We start from the raw sequence: 21,844 nt of genomic DNA on the forward strand, positions 1-21,844 counted from the left end.
AATAACCCTAGCTGTGACACACACACACACACACACACACACACACACACACACACACACACACACACACACACACACACACACACACACACACACACACACACACACACACACACACACACACACACACACACACACACACACAGCTCCAGACCATCTCTGTTTCTGGGGCAGCCACTATTATTTAGTTCAACTTACTAGGCAAGAGTTATTATTGGCAATGCTCCTATTAATAGGGGAGAACTGCTAAAAATTGAGCCGCGTGTTTGTGCTGGGTCTGTCGGCACACCACCCAGACCAGAGCCATAGATAAACACAGGTTTGGCTGTCGACAGTGGTCAGTGGTTGCCATGTTAGCTCCACTGCCTGGTTCCTTATTAGCTCTATGGCCCTGAATGTTGTGATTCCGGGTTGTTTAATCATGTTTTTTTATGGGCGTAGTTCAGATTAGGGATGCAACAGTTAATCTATATACATATATTTATATTCATATCTATTTTAATTGATTATCAATCAACACATTTCAAACACGTATGAGCTTGTAGATTTAAGTTTTTAAATTTTTTTAAAGCACCGTTGTGCGATGAAGTATAAACTATGGTTTAAGTAGTTCATTTAGTCTTGGATATATATATATATATAGGCCTACGGTAGTGAAAATAACAAATCTACAAGATTGGCTATCCATCTTGTAAATCTGTTATTTTCACGATGTTTTGAAAAAGCATGTAAAAAAAATGGCAGAACGTTTCTGAAAATGTACTTCTTAAATTGCAGGCTAGTTTTGAATATTTTAGTATATACTTATTAGTATATTGTCTCTGTCAGGTGGAAACGTCATACTGTTTGTCCAAAATTGTCACTTTTCAGGATTCAAATTCAAACACAGCAAAAACAGCAGTTCTACAATGCATTTTGAACTTGCAGGTAGATCTGCCACTTTTGATACTTTTACGTTTTGTGAGACGCTGTAGTATGATCAAGTAGGGCGTTAATATACGAAAAAAACACAAAAAGTTATAATGAATAATGGAAATAAGAGGTTTCTGACTGACAGCGACAATATACTTTGTAACAGCAGAGCGGGTGGTGGAAAGTAACTGTACATTCACTGAAGTACTGTACTTATGTACAATTTTGAGCTATTTGTAGTTTATTCAGTGTTTCCAATTTCCAATACTTTGACTTCTACTCCACTACATCTCGGGTCCAAGGGCTCCATTTTTGTCTCATCTCTCTAAAGCCACTATTTGGGGTTTTAGGAGTGGGGAAAGGGTGTTCCCCCACTAAAGTTGGTATTTTGGTTACCTGTCTAAATCCCTTAAACACCTCCGTTACCCGTTATATTATGCATAGGTGTGGTTTGGGCGTTTTGTTTCTCCACACGCACAGACCCAAGAACACTCGTCTTTTCATTGAGTCACGAAAAAGGAAAGTTCGGAAAGTTCGGATTTAGACATCATTAAACCCCATTTGCTGCTATGGGGTGATGAACTGAATGAGCAAATGGAATCGCGCACAAATAACTTCTTACAATTATATAAACACAATGGAAGTGACAGGCACTCACTTCTGCTGATTATAGGAAAATTACAAAGAGATGCATAGGAGAATAAGGAGAGATGACGCAGACTGCCCTGCACTCCGCGGACATCTCCATTGAGGCGCGGTGCGCCGCTCTTTACCAAACTTTGTCTCTCTTAAATTCTCCCATTGCATTCTCTGGTTCTTTTTCTTTCCTGCCTGACTGACGGACTCTGTCTGTACATGTGCTATTTTCACCATTATTACAGAAGTATTTCTTACTCATTTGATGAAATGACAGCTAAATCGATAGAATAATTGCTTGCTTTGTCTCTCTTAAAGACTCCCATTGCATTCTCTGGTTCTTTTTCTTTCCTGCCTGACTGACGGACTCTGTCTGTCTGTCTGTCTGTCTGTCTTGTACATGTGCTATGCTATTTTCACCATTATTACAGAAGTATTTCTTACTCATTTGATGAAATGATTTTTTTTACTTAGGAATAATCGATAGAATAATTCCTAAGTAAAAAATAATTGATAGTTGCAGCCCAATGTCCTCCGTCAGTCCATCTGTCCGGCCCAGCATTGTGTTCCTTTCAGGCCTCTTTTCCACCAGAACAAATAGAACCAGTTCCGTTCTAGATTCTTGGTGCTTTCATGGAACCGGCCACAAACTGGCTTGTGTTTCCACCAGTTTTAAGCACCAGTTTTAGGCGCCCGCCTGTGGAACAGGAGTCCCCAATTGCCCCTCATTCGATTGGCCAGCAATGTGTTGAATATGATCGGTCGAACTGTCCATTTCACGGAGGAAATTCAATCGATAATGATTATTTTCTTTTTTTAATGGTGATTTTTACTTGCCTTTGCCATTGTTTATATCACACCTGCATCTCCCAACCTGTAGAATAGTGACACGTCCACTTTGGTTCCCAGTTCAGCGCAAGAAAAATATTTTTGGTTTCAGTTCCGAACCAAATTTTTGGTTTGTGAACAATTCATTTGTCAGTGAAAACACTCTGAACTGGTTCAAAATGTGGCGGGAAAAAAAACACCGAACCGGTTCAACCCCGGTGGAAAAGGGGACTCAGTGTGTTTGTGTGTGTGTGTGTGTTTCCCTCAGTGTGTGTGTGTGTGTGTGACCTGCAGCCCTCTTGTCACATTTCACCCCAGCCCGCTACATTCCCAGTCCTCTCTCTGAGGGCCTTACATACTCTCAGTGGTGGAGAAGTACCGGTACTCACAGAGTTGTTACTCGAGTAAAAGTAGCCATACCACAGTGTAGAAAACTCTGTTAAGAATAAAACTGCAAACTAACTTGTAACTAACTGATATTTTCAAATAAGTGTAGCGGAGTAAAAACTACATTATTTGGGTTGTAGTGGAGTAGAAGTATATCACTCAAGTAAAGTAAAAGTACAACATAGTACAGTACTTGAGCAAATGTACTTAGTTACTTTACACCACTGCATACCGTTTCCCCCACCACCAACCACTAGCCAGCATCCTGCTTCTCCATTGGCTAGAAGGACAGGCAGACGACCACTAGCCAGCATCCTGCTTCTCCATTGGATAGAAGGACAGGCAGACAACCACTAGCCAGCATCCTGCTTCTCCATTGGATAGAAGGACAGGCAGACGACCACTAGCCAGCATCCTGCTTCTCCATTGGATAGAAGGACAGGCAGACGACCACTAGCCAGCATCCTGCTTCTCCATTGGATAGAAGGACAGGCAGACGACCACTAGCCAGCATCCTGCTTCTCCATTGGATAGAAGGACAGGCAGACAACCACTAGCCAGCATCCTGCTTCTCCATTGGATAGAAGGACAGGTAGACAACCACTAGCCAGCATCCTGCTTCTCCATTGGATAGAAGGACAGCCAGACACAGACAGACTAAGGTGACCAGACGTCCAGGTTTGGACGGGATTGTCCCGATTTCAAGCTGTGTGTCCCGATGAGTCCTGACAAATATCTAAAAATAATAATAATATGTCGCAGTTTTAATAATAGTTGTTTTCATCGGTTGCATAGATGTTTATCATGTTCTGTTCATGTGCTCAAACATCAGAAAACATCAACAATGCAATCTGCATTGCATGTCTTAATTCAACGCTGATGTGTCAATTGATTGATTGATTGATTGAATGAATAGTTTATTAGACAGAATGTACCAGTAAGACGCCTACGGGCGAGGTCGCGTGCACTGTAGTGGCCATATATGGAGCGTATCTTGAGTGTACAGGGTGTGATGAGGTCAGATCAAGATATGGAAGGTCAGAACAGGTCAGCTCCATATACTGTATGGAGATCTAAGGGTGGCAGCGGGGGCAGTGTATTGAATATACAGGGTTTGATGAGGGCCCAGATAGGGCCGGGCCTTATTGAGAACTCTAGTTTTCGCCGGCTGTCGGGCGCGGCTGCACAAATAACTTTGGGGCGGGCCCGTCTAGAGTTTAAATGGACAGGTATCAGTCAAAAGGGAGACATTGAAGAGGAAGGATGGATGGGGAACGATCAACATATGGAATGTCAGAACAGGTTCTGACATATATGCATTCCCATATATGGGTTTAATATTGATCACAGTCAGGGATCTCCATATATGGGCATAACAGGGATTGTATTAGGCCGGGTATCAGCTGGGAATGCCTATTGTCTATGCCTATTTACACGTGATGTCACGATGATGTCACGATGACCTGGGGGTTTGCCTGGGGGGGGATTTGAGTTAGGTGACGTGTCAGAAAGTGACGGGATTGTGGGTTAGGTGTCAAGAACGCAAGGTTTCATAGTTATCTGCGACCTCCGGTCGCAATAAACAGCGCCAGAGTACAGTACAGTCAAACACTCAGTCCAAAATGGATAGCACCAAGAAAAGTCCTTGCGGGCTTGTTTCCATTTAGGCCTATATGCCTAATCAGTCATCCCTCGTTTTCCTGTAGCTTTTCGCCTATAAGGAAAAGCCCCAAATAGGCATACATTTTTAATATCTTTTACATTATTTGTTTATAATAGATTTACTGTTGCACCCCTTTTTAACCCATTCTGGGCGGGAACCCCTTTTGGTGTTAGCATTATGTTATGCTTTAGCTATTTTTGAAAAATGAACGACTGACATAGAAATATAGCTTTTTCAGAAAGGTGTCAGGATGTAGAAGACATTTTTAGAATCTGATCTCAGGTCAAGATGGGTTAAAAGTAATTAGCCAGTAGAGTGCTAATGCTATCCATACTGTGCAGTAGTAGCGCTGCTACAGTACAGTGCAGTGCATGCAGGGCGGGGAGACTTGCCTGCCACGGTAACTAACCAGATAATCACCTAATTCCTCTGGGTGGCCTGACTTTAGCTCATTCCGTTCTACCCAGTGCCAGAGCGGAGCCACTCCCGTTGTTTTCACATCATGTGGCCTTTTTTTATTTGATCTGAAAGGACCGCAAAGACACAGCCTGGATGTTCAACCACATGAACTCTACTAGCCGCCCTATTTTTGGCCATGTCATAATATAGGCCGGTGGTTCTCAACCTGTGGGGCCGGCGGCTCCACTGGTGCTATGGGCCGTGACGATGTTGCAAAATGGGCCCTCAAATAATTGCAAGAAAAATGCTAATGTAACATTAATATACTAAAGAAATGAATGTAACCTTTGTGGTGTGTTTTCTTTTAAAGAAATTAATGTAAAAAAGAAAACCTTCGTGGTATGTTTTCTTTTAAAACCTCATTGTGATAAAACGTAAGGAACTTATAAAACTTAAGGAACTCATAAAGCGTATGAGACCACTTAACACGGCAGTGAAAAGAAGTGCTCAGATGGGTGGGCCGCGAAAGCTTGAACCTTTTTCCAGTGGGCCATGATCCAGAAAGGATTTGGAACAACCGCTGTAATAGGCAAGCATTCTGCAAAAATAGGCAAACGCTCTGCAAAAATAGCAGATCAGAGGGACTAAATGAGGGGGGCCAAGTGTGGACCCCTGGGGGACCCCGGGCAATGAAGTATATAAGGTTTAAGTGGTTAAAGATGTTTAAACCTACGTATGCTCATAATTGTGCGCGCGTGGGTGTGTGTGTGTGTGTGTGTGTGTGTGTGTGTGTGTGTGTGTGTGTGTGTGTGTGTGTGTGTGTGGCGCTATGGTGTGAGGCAAGGCCTTTACAGTCTATGGGCAAGGCCCTTGAAAAAGAGAGAAGCAAGCACTCAGACAAGTAGTTCACAGTATACATGGTTCTGGTACAAATAGACTATAGAAAGGAATACCAGCACTCACTTTTGATCCTTTTAGGATTCTTGTTTATTACAAGTTCACCACCAGCAGCAGCAGCAGAACATGCGGATGTTTCGGCCCACAGGCCTAATTCAGCGTCAATCATGAGGCAAGGCCTGTCGCACACTATCCTGTGGCAAGTTGCCCTGACCGATGACTGTAGGCCCTGCACGCGCGCACACGCGCACACGCACACACACACACACACACACACACACACACACAAAAGTCATTGCTATAAAAAAGTCACTCAATAACAATTCACCTCAGTGGCTTCTACTCACTTGTATAACATGAACAGTCCATAGCAGTGGTTCCCAAACAGTGGGTCGGGACCCATTGTTTGGGTCGCGGCCCCATTTTTATAGTAAAGTAAAGTGTCTGTCTTTAAAAGTAAAGTAAATATCCCTTTTATTTTTCGGTAAAAAAAAAAATCGTATTTAAAAGAAATGTCATAAATATCATAAAAATATCATAAATAAAATGTGCTTGTAAAAAGTTACAGATTGGAGAGGCTCCAGGCCTTTGGGAGAGAACCTCTTTAAACTAATATACATTATCAGATTGAAAAACGAAATTCAACCAATTATGAGAGAGAATTGGATGAACAAGTGATGTTGGAAGTGATTAAACAAAAAAAATGAGCGAGGGGGGGGGGGGGTAATAACTGAACCCTGTTACTAAACAAAAACTATAGAAATGATTCCTCTCAGTAGCCTATAGACTTCATCATACTGTACAAGGGTGTCACACAAAAGTGTAGTGAAAATAGCAGATCTACAAGCTCACAACACGTCTCAGTTTTAAAATGTTTTTTAAACAATAATAAAAGAGGACCGGTTTAGGATATACAAGGTTTCCACCCGACATATTATAACTGGACCTAAATGGACCACTTTCAGGCTAAAACAAACACTCCCGGAGTTTACTGTGAAATGTTGAGTTCCACGGCTCATTGTATGAGAAATAATAATAAGCATATACAGCGGCCAGCTGCTCTTATTATGGGAAAGGTACATTTAAAATCAATTATAAATGCATAAATCCCCCACACCACACCGTGAATGTAGGTCAGTGCATTGCCAAAACGTATACACATTCAGTAGCCTACTGACTAAGGTATGTGGTCCGTCAATCTGACTGTAGTATAACAAACGCACAGACACACGCGCGCACATGCACATGCACACGCCACACACACACACACACACACACACACACACACACACACACACACACACACACACACACACACACACACACACACACACACACACACACACACACACCTCCTCCTCCTCCTCCTGTGTAAGTACTATACTACAGCGGTTCCATTGACTGGCTCTTCCAGTTCGTCTGACAGGGCAGAAGGCTGCTGGTGACTCAGAGCACCATCTCTCCAATCAGCACTCTCAATTAAAACACACGCCCTCTGCTGGTGGATGTATTGTGTGCGTGCTCAAGAAATGTACATGACATTCTGTCCTCACCCAAGTAATACATGAGTGAAGCAGGGAACATCTCTGTTAAAACCCATTTTGGGCGGGAACCCCTTTTGGTGTTAGCATTATGCTTTAGCTATTGAAAAATAGCAGATCTACAAGCTCATAGCGCGCCACTCGGTGCTATTTTTGAAAAATCGAAGAACGACTGACATAGAAACATATCTTTTTCAGAAAACTGTCAGGATGTATAAGACATTTTTAGAATCTGATCTCAGGTCAAAATGGGTTAAGCCTACAGGGGGAGTTCAGTTTCAGCCTCATCCAGCTCTAGACGTTCATAAGGAACGAACGAATTGAATGAATGAATCTGGTCTGCATCATGCCTTTGTGATATTCGTCACATGCATATTCGCCGCTCAGTGGCCTTGTGGTTAGAGTGTCCGCCCTGGGACTGGGACGTCGGGGGTTTGATTCCCCGGTCGGGTCATATCAAAGACTATGAAAATGGGACCCAGTGCCTCCCTGCTTGGCACTCAGCATCAAGGTCCCTGCGACATACTAGCGTACTAGTCCTGGATGTACTTGTACATCAAGCTGCCTCACGCTACAAAAACAGAGATTGTCTGCAAGTGTAGACTATGCTAAGCGAGCATTGGCACATAAACCAGAGTGGCATGCCCGATTATTTTCAATACATTTTTGGAACATATTGACGATTACAAATCGATGCACATATCTCCGATATACACTATTTGTTTTGTTAAATTCTATCTATATATATATTGTGTCGTCGTGTCTCAGAGGCCTAACTTATTTCTCTCTTCCTTCTGCAGCTTCTTAGACAGGATCGATGTGGTCAAGCTGAATGACTACACACCCACAGATCAGGTACCGTTTGACTTGTTTTTACAACACACATTCTAGTCTCCAGATACACACATATATGTACTTTAGCACATATATATGTACACATATATGTATATGTACACATATGTGACTACATTTCTTTTCATATCATATGAAAGCAGGGAATCATAGCTTCAAATTGACATATTGGTTGTACAGTTTGACCCACCAGTTTTGGAGATATGGCTTATAGAGTAAAACAGCGAGTTGAGAAAACAGGCTTGAAAGGTTCACTTCTGTGGACTCTAACATTACACCTAGCTACATGTTTAAGCATTTATTTCATATTTACATGTCGATTTCAGCTCTGACACTTATTTCAGACATGCTCTAGTATGTGAAGAGTCTGCCTTCACATACTAGTATGTGTTACTCATTACTATTAACTCATTTTTGGAAATAAATACAAAAAAATACATTTTCTCCTCTGGTGAAAAGCTGGAATTTGCGCGATGGCAGTCTCTCAGTCAAATCTGGTCACATATGTACATTCTAGTCTCCAGATATACACTACACACATATACATACTTTAGCATGTGTGTGGAAGCACCTTACTGTACACACCACTGGTTGTCAACGTGCGGTCCGGTGACCCTCGGGGAGGTCTTGGGACGGGATTCCAGGGGTTCCCTGACAAATTATTGATAGTTAGGAACCAAATGGACCTTTACGGTTCCGTACAATTGAAACCAAATGGACCCCGCAAACAGTTAAACTAACATATATATCTAGATAACTAGATATTATCTAACACAACCTACATTGTGCATGTGCTGAGTAATGTTTGATGCCTTACAGGAATGTCATAGGTCATTGCATGGTTCAACGCAAATCAACGCTTGTCGGGCAGAAACGTCGTATCAACTTTTAATGTTGTTTCATAAATTAATTCTGTACTTAGTCAAACAAGAGTGTCAAAAGTAGTGAAAATAGCAAATCTACAAGCTCACAACATTTCACTATGTAAAAAAGGAACGGTTTTGTACATACATACAACCTGTACAGGTTTTCCACATGACATTGACAAAATGCTCATTTGTGACCAGATTTGACTGAGAGACTGCCAACGCGCAAATTCCAGCTTTTCACCAGAGGAGAAAAAGTTTTTGTTGTTGTTTTTTTTGCAAAAATGAGTTAATAGCACAGGCATACTCTTCACATACTAGAGCATGTCTGAAATAAGTGTCAGAGCTGAAATCGACATGTAAATATGAAATAAATGCTTAAACATGTAGCTAGGTGTAATGTTAGAGTCCACAGAAGTGAACCTTTCAAGCCTGTTTTCTCAACTCGCTGTACTTGACATAACCAATATGTAAATTTGAAGCTATGATTCCCTGCTTTCATATGATATGAAAAAACGAAAATTCTAAAAAATCCAATGGCAGTCCCTCAGTCAAATTTAGTCACATTTGATTCAAGTGGATTTCCTTCCCTTCCCTGCCTTGAATCCCTTATCATGTATCACTCTCTTCCATCCCTCCCTCCCTTCTCCTCCCTCCTTTTCAATCTCTCCCGGTCCTCCTACTCTCTGCTGTCTCGTCCATCTGTAATCCTCTCCCTCCTTTCTGTTTCTTCTCTCCGTCTGACGTTCTCTCTCTCTTCTTGTCTTCTCAGGACCTGTTGAGATGCAGAGTGCTGACGTCTGGGATCTTCGAGACGAGATTTCAAATAGACAAAGTCAATTTCCAGTGAGTTGTTGTTGTTGTTGTTTGTCCATTGCTGTTATGGTCATAGGTCAGCCCTGGACACCTCAGAGAAGATGAGCAGAGATATCTCCTGTTATGGTCATAGGTCAGCCCTGGACACCTCAGAGAAGACGAGCAGAGATATCTCCTGTTATGGTCATAGGTCAGCCCTGGACACCTCAGAGAAGACGAGCAGAGATATCTCCTGCGTTTTTATATTAGTTGTTCAGGGATATCAGCATTATTACACGGGGTCTGAAGAAGCAGTAGTGTGAAGAGAGGGGCGCCTCACTCCTTTAAGCAAACTTTAACCCATTTAGGCCTGACGTCGAAATTTAAAAAAAAACCTTCTAAATCCTCCAGTTTTCTGAAATAAATATTTTCACGATTTTTCAAAAATAGCAGACCTACAAGCTCGTAGCGCGCCACTCGGTGGCGCGCTATGAGCTTGTAGATCTGCTATTTTTCAATAGCTAAATTATAACATAATGTTTAAAACACCAAAAGGGGTTCTTGCCCAAAATGGGTTAAAAGTGCATAGACTTGGCTGCCACACGACATCACGTTTAGTGCTCTAAACAAACATTGAAAAAGTCCATAGACTTGGCTGCCATATGGCCTCATCATCTATATTCTATGATGTCAGTCGTCTACTCTATACACTGACACCACGGCGCGTAAACAGCGCCTCAAACTGTGACTCCGCCCACAAACGGGGGAAGTTGTGATTTTCGCTTGTTCACTGCAATGCAATTTGCGGCATTTTCAAAACAATATTGAGCAGAGTAGCGATTATCAAACGTATTTGCAATGCCATACGTTGAAAGATCTGTTGCCCGTGGACAAGGCACGCTACCTTCGCAAGTTAGATAGCATCGGCATAGATGTTTGTCCGTATGTGATTAAGGATTGGACCAAGTTGCATTGGCAGCCATAGAAAATTCCGGGGTAAATTCTTACCCCGGATGTGACGTTTTTGGGAGTTCCTGTCTAGCGTGGTGTCAGTGTATGACGTATATGACATATAACTCCACATTTGGTCAAGGTTTCAGCCTGATCACAGCCCCTTTGACTTCCATTATCTATCTGTAAACGCACCACGTCTACTGTGTACGTGTGTACGTAAGTCTGTAATCCACTCGAAAACCCCGAAAACCGTTCATCCCACCAACTTCGAATTCGACACACGCGTTCCACACCCTCACAGGGAGTGCAGTGCCCGGTGTCGTCGAGTCCGTCGGATAGCCGGTTGTCCAGAACCAGCACAAAACCTCTGTCCGGGCTCTGGACCTGATCACCCCTTATATATCTCCATATATGGAGCTGGCCTGTTCTGACATCACAATGTTGTTCTGACCATATTTGGGCATGCCTGACAAAGAACTCCATCTATGGGCATAAAAGGGACACAGCCACAATAACTGGGTGGGGCATTCATTTCCAACTCTCATCGTTCCAAGTAGGCCAGTGCCCAACGGGCACTGCTCTAGTAACATTTAAGTTAAAGGACCACTTCACCACTTTTCAACATCTCTTCATATAATTGGTCCTCACTAATGTTCATGATAAAACACGACAATTTTGTTCTACTCAGTCTGTGTCTCATAGGAGGGCTGTGGGCAGTTCAGATACACGTCCACCAGTGACATCATTGTTAGGCAGATTTTTTTAAACGTCCACCAGTGACATCATCGTTAGGCAGATTTTTTTTTAAACAAGATTTGTTTTAAAATATATTAAGATTTGTATTATCGTGAGACCGATGGCTTCCATTATCGCATTGCAACTTTTCAGGAAAAGAAAGCCTGCAGTTTCTATTAGCATGGATTCCCCATTGATGATGTCACTGGTGGACGGGTTTCTGAACTGCCCCACAGCCCTCCTATGAGACACAGACTGAGTAGAAAAAAATTGTGGTATTTTATCATGAACATTAGTGAGGACCAATTATAGGAAGAGTTGAAAAGCGGTGAAGTGGTCCTTTAAAGAATTTTGGTGCATATCCGTCCAGCGGTTTGGTTTGACACAAGATACACAGATGCACAGACCTTTCTAGAGACGGCTCGCCACTGAGTAGCCACGCAGTAAAAAAGTATGACTTTTTGATATAGAAAACATGTAGCATTCCTGCAAAATAATACGTAATCAGTCCCACGTGTGTTCATTACAGATGTGTTCCATCTACATCTCAGGCAGAGATAAGATGATGGCGTTCTGAATCATGGCCAGTGTATCTTACGCCACTAAGAGCATAATAAGCCTGATTTAGACTGGGAAACAGCTTATCTTCAAACTCAATGTGTCACGTTGCCACAACGTGATCTTGTAGATAATAAGCAATGTACGAAATACGAAGACTTTAAATTAGAAATAACCTTTTCCTTTGCCTGACTGTATTCTTATAACTTTTGTCTAAATACAGTATGTTTGACGTTGGCGGTCAGAGGGATGAGCGTCGGAAGTGGATCCAGTGCTTTAACGGTATGGAGCGCTAAACCTACGATATGCTAGTTCACTGTCCTGATGTTTTAACGGTATGGAGTGCTAAACCTACGATATGCTAGTTCACTGTCCTGATGTTTTAACGGTATGGAGCGCTAAACCTACGATATGCTAGTTCACTGTCCAGTGCTTTAACGGTATGAAGCGCTAACCCTACGATATGCTAGTTCACTGTCCTGATGTTTTAACGGTATGGAGCGCTAAACCTATGCTAGTTCACTGCCCTGATGTTTTAACGGTATGGAGCGCTAAACCTATGCTAGTTCACTGCCCTGATGTTTTAACGGTATGGAGCGCTAAACCTATGCTAGTTCACTGCCCTGATGTTTTAACGGTATGGAGCGCTAAACCTATGCTAGTTCACTGCCCTGATGTTTTAACGGTATGGAGCGCTAAACCTACGATATGCTAGTTCACTGTCCAGTGCTTTAACGGTATGGAGCGCTAAACCTACGATATGCTAGTTCACTGTCCTGATGTTTTAACGGTATGGAGCGCTAAACCTACGATATGCTAGTTCACTGTCCTGATGTTTTAACGGTATGGAGCGCTAAACCTACGATATGCTAGTTCACTGTCCTGATGCTTTAACGGTATGGAGCGCTAAACCTACGATATGCTAGTTCACTGTCCTGATGTTTTAACGGTATGGAGCGCTAAACCTACGATATGCTAGTTCACTGTCCTGATGTTTTAACGGTATGGAGCGCTAAACCTACGATATGCTAGTTCACTGTCCTGATGTTTTAACGGTATGGAGCGCTAAACCTACGATATGCTAGTTCACTGTCCTGATGCTTTAACGGTATGGAGCGCTAAACCTACGATATGCTAGTTCACTGTCCTGATGTTTTAACGGTATGGAGCGCTAAACCTACGATATGCTAGTTCACTGTCCTGATGTTTTAACGGTATGGAGCGCTAAACCTACGATATGCTAGTTCACTGTCCTGATGCTTTAACGGTATGGAGCGCTAAACCTACGATATGCTAGTTCACTGTCCTGATGTTTTAACGGTATGGAGCGCTAAACCTACGATATGCTAGTTTAACGGTATGGAGCGCTAAACCTACGATATGCTAGTTTAACGGTATGGAGCGCTAAACTTACCATATGCTAGTTTAACGGTATGGAGCGCTAAACTTACCATATGCTAGTTCACTGGCCTGATGCTCTGGGCCATTTAAATAATACATACATTTAAATAAATCATGAGCAAACCAACAAGACGTATCTATTACGTTTCGTGGTAGTTTTGCAAATTGTTTGAATTGATCATGTTAGTACTATGTTAACCCATTAGAACCGGGAAAGCATTTTTAACTCAAGTATTTGCTCCTGGCCGGAAAACAAAATATTTTGAGATGGGGGGGTCCATGGCCAAATCCATATAATTTTGGGGATCATGGACATGAAAAGGTTTGAGCACCACAGATATACAGTAGATACATGCGTTTTTCAGAAAACTTATTTATAGAAGACATTTGTATTCCCATGCTTTTTTGTTCTTGCTTAATGTAAGTCGCTCTGGATTAAGAGCGTCTGCTAAATGCCTAAATTGTAATTGTAAATTGTAATTTGTAGAATGGACCTCAGGTCTTAATGAGTTGATGCTGATGTATTGTGTTCATACGTGTGTGTGTGTGTGTGTGTGTGTGTGTGTGTGTGTGTGTGTGTGCGTGCATGTGTGCGTGTGTGCACAACATAGATGTGACCGCCATCATCTTCGTGGTGGCCAGTAGCAGCTACAACATGGTGATCAGAGAAGACAATCAGACCAACAGGCTGCAGGAAGCCCTCAACCTCTTCAAGAACATCTGGAACAACAGGTGCGTTGCGCATCTTGTGCATCTTGTCTCGCCGCAGAGCGGCAGTGGCAAAAGTGTAACTTTTCTCAATTTCGCTGCTCTTAATTTTTGCTGGCTCTGCCTTCCTACCCGGTGGGGGGTAAACGCAGATCGCTTCTCTCTGTATAGACAATGCATCGAAACTTCGCCGCTTTCTCAGTCAGACAAATATTGCTGCCGATGTTAATTCGGCATAAAGTGCTTGGCCCAACAGGATCACAAACCAGTTACAAAACAAAATGTCATAATGATACCATGATAAATGAACAACAGCAACCCCATGTGGGGTTGCTGCTAATTATCTATCTCCCTGCTCTTTATGTTTAATGATGGTGTTTAATTGTAATTGTGGTAAAATGTAGCAGAGCCGAACACCAAAATAAAATATTATATGCACACTTGTATTCTCATTCTATAATAAATATTGGTTAAATCTATTTGTGAGTTATCTGACTGAACCATAGGGATATTATTATTATTATTATTATTTCACTCATTTTTCATTCATAATTTATAAGTAAGTCCTATACTCAGGAGTGGCTTTATTGTCGGTATCAGCCGGTAACACGTGGGAGTCTATCCCCGTTACAATGCGCTACACCCCTGGGAGATGGAGAGGTGGAGCGCCACTGCTACCATCAGCTCCTAGTACTTCCCGCACGACTTGCTGCACCAAGCCGTGCTACTCATTCGCTGAGTTGGCGGTGCCCAGGATCAAACCCATGAACTTGTGGTCCAGAGGCAAGAGCTCTACCGACTGAGCTACCCGGACACTAAATAATATAATTATAATTAAAATGATAATTTATAAAGTTATATTTAAATAAGTTCATTTAGAGCGTCAACCCCCTTGGCCTACGTTTATTCAAACAGGTTGCTACTGTAAACCAGTCGGGGCTCAACAACAATAGGCCTGTGGCCCATTTTGATTCAGGCAAGGTTCCAGAAACAAGGCTCTAAACCTGACCCTTTGTGTTCACCCGCAGATGGCTACGGACCATTTCGGTAATCCTCTTCCTGAATAAGCAGGACCTGCTGGCAGAGAAGGTCCTGGCAGGGAAATCTAAAATTGAGGAGTATTTCCCCGAGTTTTCACGCTACACTACACCCGACGATGGTAAGTCATTATAATGGTCGGTATACGTGATTTCCAGTTCACATCCGTTTTAGATGTTTGTGTTATCACATGTTATGACATGTCAAGTGTACTTTGGATACTTATATAAACTATTATTATTGTCATGCTTATTTTCATTGCACGAAACTGTGTGCAAATCACTGCAGCTCTTATACACACGATGATATGCTGTAAAAAACATTTTCTCCTCTTCTACAACAGCAATACCAGAGCCAGGAGAAGACCCCCGCGTCACACGGGCAAAGTACTTCATACGGGATGAGTTTCTGGTATGTGTGCACCTTTCTTTTTGAGTGGTGCAACTACTCCCTTACGGAGCTATGTGTGTGGGTGCCTGGCTGGCTGGGTATGAGCACGAATGGGTGGGTATGAGCACGGAAATAGCATGGTTGTTTTTCACCACCTGCGCAACCTAACGCACACACAAACACACGCACATATTAACTGTATATATGATGATTTTGGGTGTGCCAGTACCGGCATACAGTGACAGTACAGTACAGTAGACTAGGGTACAGTAGAGGGACCCCCACACGGTAACTGTCATTTCTCAACCGTTTCGGACGTGGGGCGGCTTGCCGGAATCGGCCTGGCCCCCTGGGCGCGTTCCTGGGGGTCTGGATGTTTTCCCGGGGACCCCCCTGGGGATTCCCCGGGGACCCCCGAGACCCCCACATGGTAACTCTCTCATTTCTCTACCGTTTCGGACGTGGGGGCGGCTCGCCGGAACCGGGCCGGCACCCTGGCTGTGGTCCTGTGGGTCTGGAACTTCCGGAGACCCCACAGGGATCCCCACACGGAGTTGCACCACTCACTTCACACGGGTGTGATTTTCTTACGCCAATTATTTCCACCCCACACACATCTGTGTTGTCACCAGTGTTGTATCCGGGAGGACAGAGAGCCTCCGTCCTACTCCTCCTGCTGAGTGTTGGGTCACCCCCAGCCTGTAGGATTATATGCTACAGTAGGCAGTAGCGTGCAGTACACCATCCTTTTCAATTAACCCATTTACCTAAAAAAAAAAACCTTCTAAATCCTCCAGTTTTCTGAAATAAATATTTTCACGATTTTTGCAAAAATAGCAGACCTACAAGCTCGTAGCGCGCCACTCGGTGGCGCTCTATGAGCTTGTAGATCTGCTATTTTTCAATAGCTAAATTATAACATAATGTTTAAAACACCAAAATGGGTTAAAGACCACGCTGATTTGTATTTGTAGATTTCCACAAAGAATATTTGAAATGATGTTTGACTGAGCCTGATTTAGACTTCATCGTATGGCTCAAACCGCAAGATAGCCTGATGAAGGTCGTATAGGCCGCAACGTTGCCGTTTCCTTAATAAAGTACTTCACTGCATTTGAAGACAGTGTGCGGTAGTCCCTTCTTTTTCAGTACGTCGCACACTCGGATGTCCTTCTCCTACGCACCTGTCGCCTGTAGGTGTGCAAAAGCCTTGCTTTTTATAAGTTGGCTATTAAAACAGCTTAAGTGCCGGGCCCATAAAGACGAGTTTACCTTAAACTCTGTCCAGCTTGCCATAGCCGTAAAGGCGAGTTTTGTTTAATCCATGTTAATCCACGATTGATTATCATCACGTTAGCATGTTGTAGCATTTTTAGCTAGCTTCAGGCCGCGACCACGTAAAAACGAAATCCTGCGATATTCGGCCCTTGATTAGAGCTTAATTTGACTTAGTTATTTTTTCTTCTCATTCAATTTTTTATTTGTTTTCTGATCAAGCAAAAACAGTTTACATTTTACAGTATACAAAATTGAACTCAAAACACTCACACGCACGCGCGCACGCACACAATTTGACTTAATAGTTATGATTAAAAAAAGCTATCGCGCTAATACACAGGCCCAAGATGACTGTTGTGAGCTGGCCAACTTTCAGTTCCGGTTCAAACTGGTGTAAACATGGTAGCTTTTGGGAGAGGTCTGGCCCCGACCTCTTCTGGTGGCCACACGGCAGAATAGCACTTAAGGCACTGCGAGCTTGTACATCTGCTATCTTTTAACATAAAAAAAAGATCTTGAAAGTGTGAGAACTACTGATTTAGAAGGTATTTGTAGAATGTGCCTTAGCTAGTTAGCTAACCCCATTAGTGTTAACCTTAAAGGGTTAACACTAGTGGGGTTGTGTGACTGTGCGCTCCACGGTGTCCACAGCTCTGCATTGGGCAGCCGCCACCCGGTGGCTCCTCTGGTCCTTCTAATGGCAGTTCGCCTGTAAACATTCTATATTTCACCCAACCAGTAAAAGCGCTTGATATCATCTCAGGCGACAAATGGACTATACTTGTATTTGCTGAATATTTAGGCCTATTCATTTCACATTGGCAACAACTAGTTTCAGGACAGTACAGTAGTCTATTACCACTAGTAATACAAAAATGATTTATACACAGTTGCATGCCTGCATCATGCATCAAATATTATATATTGTGTGTATACCGTTTTGCGTAGTAGTCTCTTGTGCTTTTTGAGGCGGGATACTGTGACTGTGTTTGTTGTTCTGTGTAGCGCAGGCTGTATGCTTCGGATTCATTATTGAATGAGTGCGTTTTGTGATGTTAATCCTGTATTAATAAATCTATCGATACTTTTTTTCATTTTCTGGGTGCGACACCGGCGAACAGCCAGAGTCCTAATCGGTCCTAACTGTACTTTGTCTCCCGTCTCGTGTCCAATGCAGAGGATCAGCACGGCCAGCGGGGATGGAAGACACTACTGTTACCCACACTTCACCTGTGCCGTCGACACGGAAAACATCCGGCGTGTCTTCAACGACTGTCGGGACATCATCCAGAGGATGCACCTACGGCAGTACGAGCTTTTGTGATGGGAAGTGGGACGGGACACTTTCTCCAACCAAGCCCCCCCTCCCACCACCACCACCACCACCCCAATGCTGTCTGCCTACACCTATGTTACCCTCATGACCAGTTAATCCATTACACCACCCAAACCCCGTCTCACCCCCCACACGTCCCCGAGCGAGCCGACAGCGAGACTCGGAGTCGTGAACCAACAACTTTAAAGATAAAATTTGCAACATCATCTACAATAACTATTAGCCATGACTGCTGCAATGTCAACGGACACACTTTGGGACCCAGGACCAGGATCAGGACTGGAGCCATTTCTACAGAATCTGCCTCTCCCTCTCCCTCTCTCTCTCATACACAAAATAATGAAAATATACAAACACAGCCACTTGCAGGTACATAAGAGCCCTTACTTCATAATGTTTCTCACACCACAGATGCAGACACACACATCATCTACTGTTTTTATGGTTCTGGAAAGCTGAATTTATACAAGTGCGTTGTTGAGACTCTGACTCCGAGATAACTTCAGGAGTCTGTGAAGTTATTGAGTTTGAGGGGGGGGGGGGGGGGGGGAGATTCATGCACAATGTGCCAGAGATGAACCCAGTGGAGAGAGATTCATGCACAATGTGCCAGAGATGAACCCAGAGGAAGGGAAGCGCGAGAACGATGGACACGCTGAAGAGGATGGAAGACGAATGTAATCAGTAACAGAGGACGGCTGTGAGCCTTTTTCCACCCTGGGGACAAACGGACGGACGTTCGGAAAGACAGACTGACTAACGGCTCCATGTGGAAGTGAGCGTGACCCCAAACACAAGACCTGTCACATGACCCAGCTCTTCAAGAAACCATCGAGGAGGGGAAAGGAGAAAAAAAAAAAAGGAAAAATAATTCGTACATAAATTCGTGCATACCAGTAAACTTCATGCAGTGCAAAAAAATAAAGAAAAGAAAAAGAAGTACGAGCTATATATATATATTTATATATGTGTGTATATAAATATGTATATATATAAATATAATATATTCCTGTTAACACAATTCAACTTTTGCGTTTGAAGTTCTCCATTTTGTGTGTCTGTGAAGACCGTGTGCGATCTGCCGCTGTGCACCATGCAAGCTCCTCCCCACGCCCCTCCCCCTTCCTGTTGTGGCCCCTCCCCCCCGCTAGAAGACATCGTGAACAGTAAACCGTCGATCATACGGCGATTTAACGAGCCTTTAATGGAACCAGGACTAAAGGTGAAAGGACAAATATGAAACAAAAGCAAGAATGAAGCGAAAGACGGGACCTTAATCGCATCGAGATGTTATGGACAGGGACGGCATTATTTAACCTGGAAACACACACACACACACACACACACACACACACACACACACACACACACACACACACACACACACACACACACACACACACACACACACACACACACACACACACACACACACACACACACACACACACACACACACACACACACACACACACACACACACACTAGCGGACCGGCTGGATAATAATTTGGGTAAAGCCGACCGATGAGTTTGACGTTTCTCTTTATTCAGAACCCAACGTAGAAACTGGAAAAAGGACATAACATACATAGGCTACATCAATATAACATTCCATAATCAAAAGGCATAATACATTTTCCATAACATCCATGAGCATATATACACATCCACAAAACTATACAATATTTAATCCATCATATCAACATGCAATATAGAAATAAATAACCCTCAGACAATACATCAACAACAATAAGACTAATTACCAATATCCCTCATACAAGATTGACCAACAATAAAAGTATTCACTTTTTCCCCCTTCCAGCTCGGTGCTAAAGTGGCTTGTGCAAAACTGTTCTGTTCCAGGGCTCGTTTGGGCCATCCGTCCTTCCTTTGCGGTCTGACCGTCCGTCCGTCCGTCCTTCCCTTCCTCAAATAAACTTCTCCATGTTTGCCATTGCCATTCCTCTCTTGTGGCAAATCTGGCAATATCTGTTCCTCTACCAGCGAGGTGGGCAAGTGACAGTTTTATGAGCTAATGCCTCCTTCTAGCCCCATACTGGGTGTCAGCACCACACAGGTGATCTTGATCTGTGTAATCAGTACCAGTTTGTGCAGGAAAGTCAAAATAAGGCCTGAGACCTGACATTTGGACAGAAAGCCTTTCAAAATAAAAGCCTTAGGGACAACACATTGTGACAATTGGAACCCTCCCATGTGGGTCCGTTACACTCCCACCAAAATCATAGTGATTTAAAAACTTGGCATAATCACAAAGATTTTTTGTCAATTTACGTGACCCCATACTCATTTAAAATTCTAAATACAATATGTAGGAAGGGGCTGTGCAGTCTGTCTCCCACCTTTCCTCCCACCTTAAATACTCCATCTCCAATGAGAACATGCTCAGCACTGACTTCCGATGAGCATTGACTGATGAGCATAGTGTCTTGGGCCTTGAACCTTCCAGCCTTGGCTGGTTTCCTTTTGGTTTGTTTGGGCAGGGATGCCCGTTCTTCGTCTGGTTGTCTTGGTTGCAGTGGCACTCCTCTAGGCCGCCGTTCCACCTCGACTGCAGCCGGGGCGTCTTCCTTGGTAGTCACCTTGTAGGCCATCGCAGCCACTGCATTAAGATCGCCCCCTCCGGCCTGTAGAGTACCAGCGCCAACTGAAACCCCTGGCACCTCGGGATCTGAGGCCAGGGCAGCTGCACCGTGCTGGGCCAGGTCTTTAGGCTTCACTCCCTCAGTCACCTCCAGCTGCCTTTTGATGCCCTTTTCTTCCTCGCCAGCCGGAGCACCCGGGCCTGGCCGTTTTTGTTGAATCTCCTCATGTTGCTCCTTCATGGCAGTCAGGGGTTTCTCCTGCTGCTCCTGCTCCTTCATGGCAGTCAGGGGTTTCTCCTGCTGCTCCTGCTCCTTCATGGCAGTCAGGGGTTTCTCCTGCTGCTCCTTCATGCCAGTCAGGGGTTTCTCCTGCTGCTCCTGCTCCTTCATGGCAGTCAGGGGTTTCTCCTGCTGCTCCTTCATGGCAGTCAGGGGTTTCTCCTGCTGCTCCTTCATGGCAGTCAGGGGTTTCTCCTGCTGCTCCTTCATGGCAGTCAGGGGTTTCTCCTGCTGCTCCTTCATGCCAGTCAGGGGTTTCTCCTGCTGCTCCTTCATGGCAGTCAGGGGTTTCTCCTGCTGCTCCTTCCGTTCAGCTTCAATCTGCTCCTTCCGTTCAGCTTCAATCTGCTCCTTCCGTTCAGCTTCCATCTGCTCCTTCCGTTCAGCTTCAATCTGCTCTGATAAACTCCTCCCCTGCCTCTTCCTGGCAAGCTCTACTGCTGCTGCCACAGATGCAGAGTGATAGCTACTCTTGGTACCAACGTGTGATGAAGTACCAAAAAGAGAGTGAAAAGGATCATGGCCAAGCAGTTCACAAAAACAATCCTGCATCCCCGTTCCAAATTCATTATCAACAATTCTTTCAAAAATAACTTCAAAAATGTCCTTCGATATAAATTTACAAGCATTTACTCTTCTTCTCACATAATCATCTGGGGTGCCATGTTTAAAGATGTCAGAGTAGAGTTTTGAAATATCCTTACACTTAACCAAAGTGTCAAGGACATGTCCTGGGTCGCTCTCAGCAATGTTGGCCTTTAACTGTGTCTTTGTGATCCATGCAATA

At 43.6% G+C, this 21,844-nt stretch overlaps 2 protein-coding genes across 2 annotated transcripts in view; one reads left to right on the top strand and one right to left on the bottom strand.

Annotated features, from left to right (window-relative positions):
• Positions 1-18,754, top strand: part of LOC306929773 (guanine nucleotide-binding protein G(s) subunit alpha-like) — a 65,773-nt gene extending 47,019 nt beyond the window's left edge. Inside the window, exons 6-12 of the mRNA XM_079510439.1 lie at positions 8,064-8,118; positions 9,754-9,827; positions 12,247-12,305; positions 14,036-14,156; positions 15,161-15,291; positions 15,514-15,581; positions 18,016-18,754. Of these exons, the coding sequence (XP_079366565.1) occupies positions 8,064-8,118; positions 9,754-9,827; positions 12,247-12,305; positions 14,036-14,156; positions 15,161-15,291; positions 15,514-15,581; positions 18,016-18,162 (655 nt within the window). The 3' untranslated portion in view covers positions 18,163-18,754. The remainder of the gene's footprint in view (positions 1-8,063; positions 8,119-9,753; positions 9,828-12,246; positions 12,306-14,035; positions 14,157-15,160; positions 15,292-15,513; positions 15,582-18,015) is intronic.
• Positions 18,755-18,765: 11 nt separating this feature from the next.
• On the bottom strand, positions 18,766-21,844 carry LOC306929772 (uncharacterized protein). Its single transcript, XM_079510438.1, has 2 exons — positions 19,982-21,844; positions 18,766-19,741 (listed from the first exon to the last, which is right to left on the bottom strand). The coding sequence occupies exon 1, from the start codon at positions 21,607-21,609 to the stop codon at positions 20,464-20,466; it is 1,146 nt and encodes a 381-aa protein (XP_079366564.1). The 5' UTR covers positions 21,610-21,844; the 3' UTR covers positions 18,766-19,741; positions 19,982-20,463.

The sequence above is a fragment of the Electrona antarctica genome (genome assembly GCF_951216825.1).
Source record: "Electrona antarctica genome assembly, chromosome: 9".
In the NCBI taxonomy this organism is placed as follows: domain Eukaryota; kingdom Metazoa; phylum Chordata; class Actinopteri; order Myctophiformes; family Myctophidae; genus Electrona; species Electrona antarctica.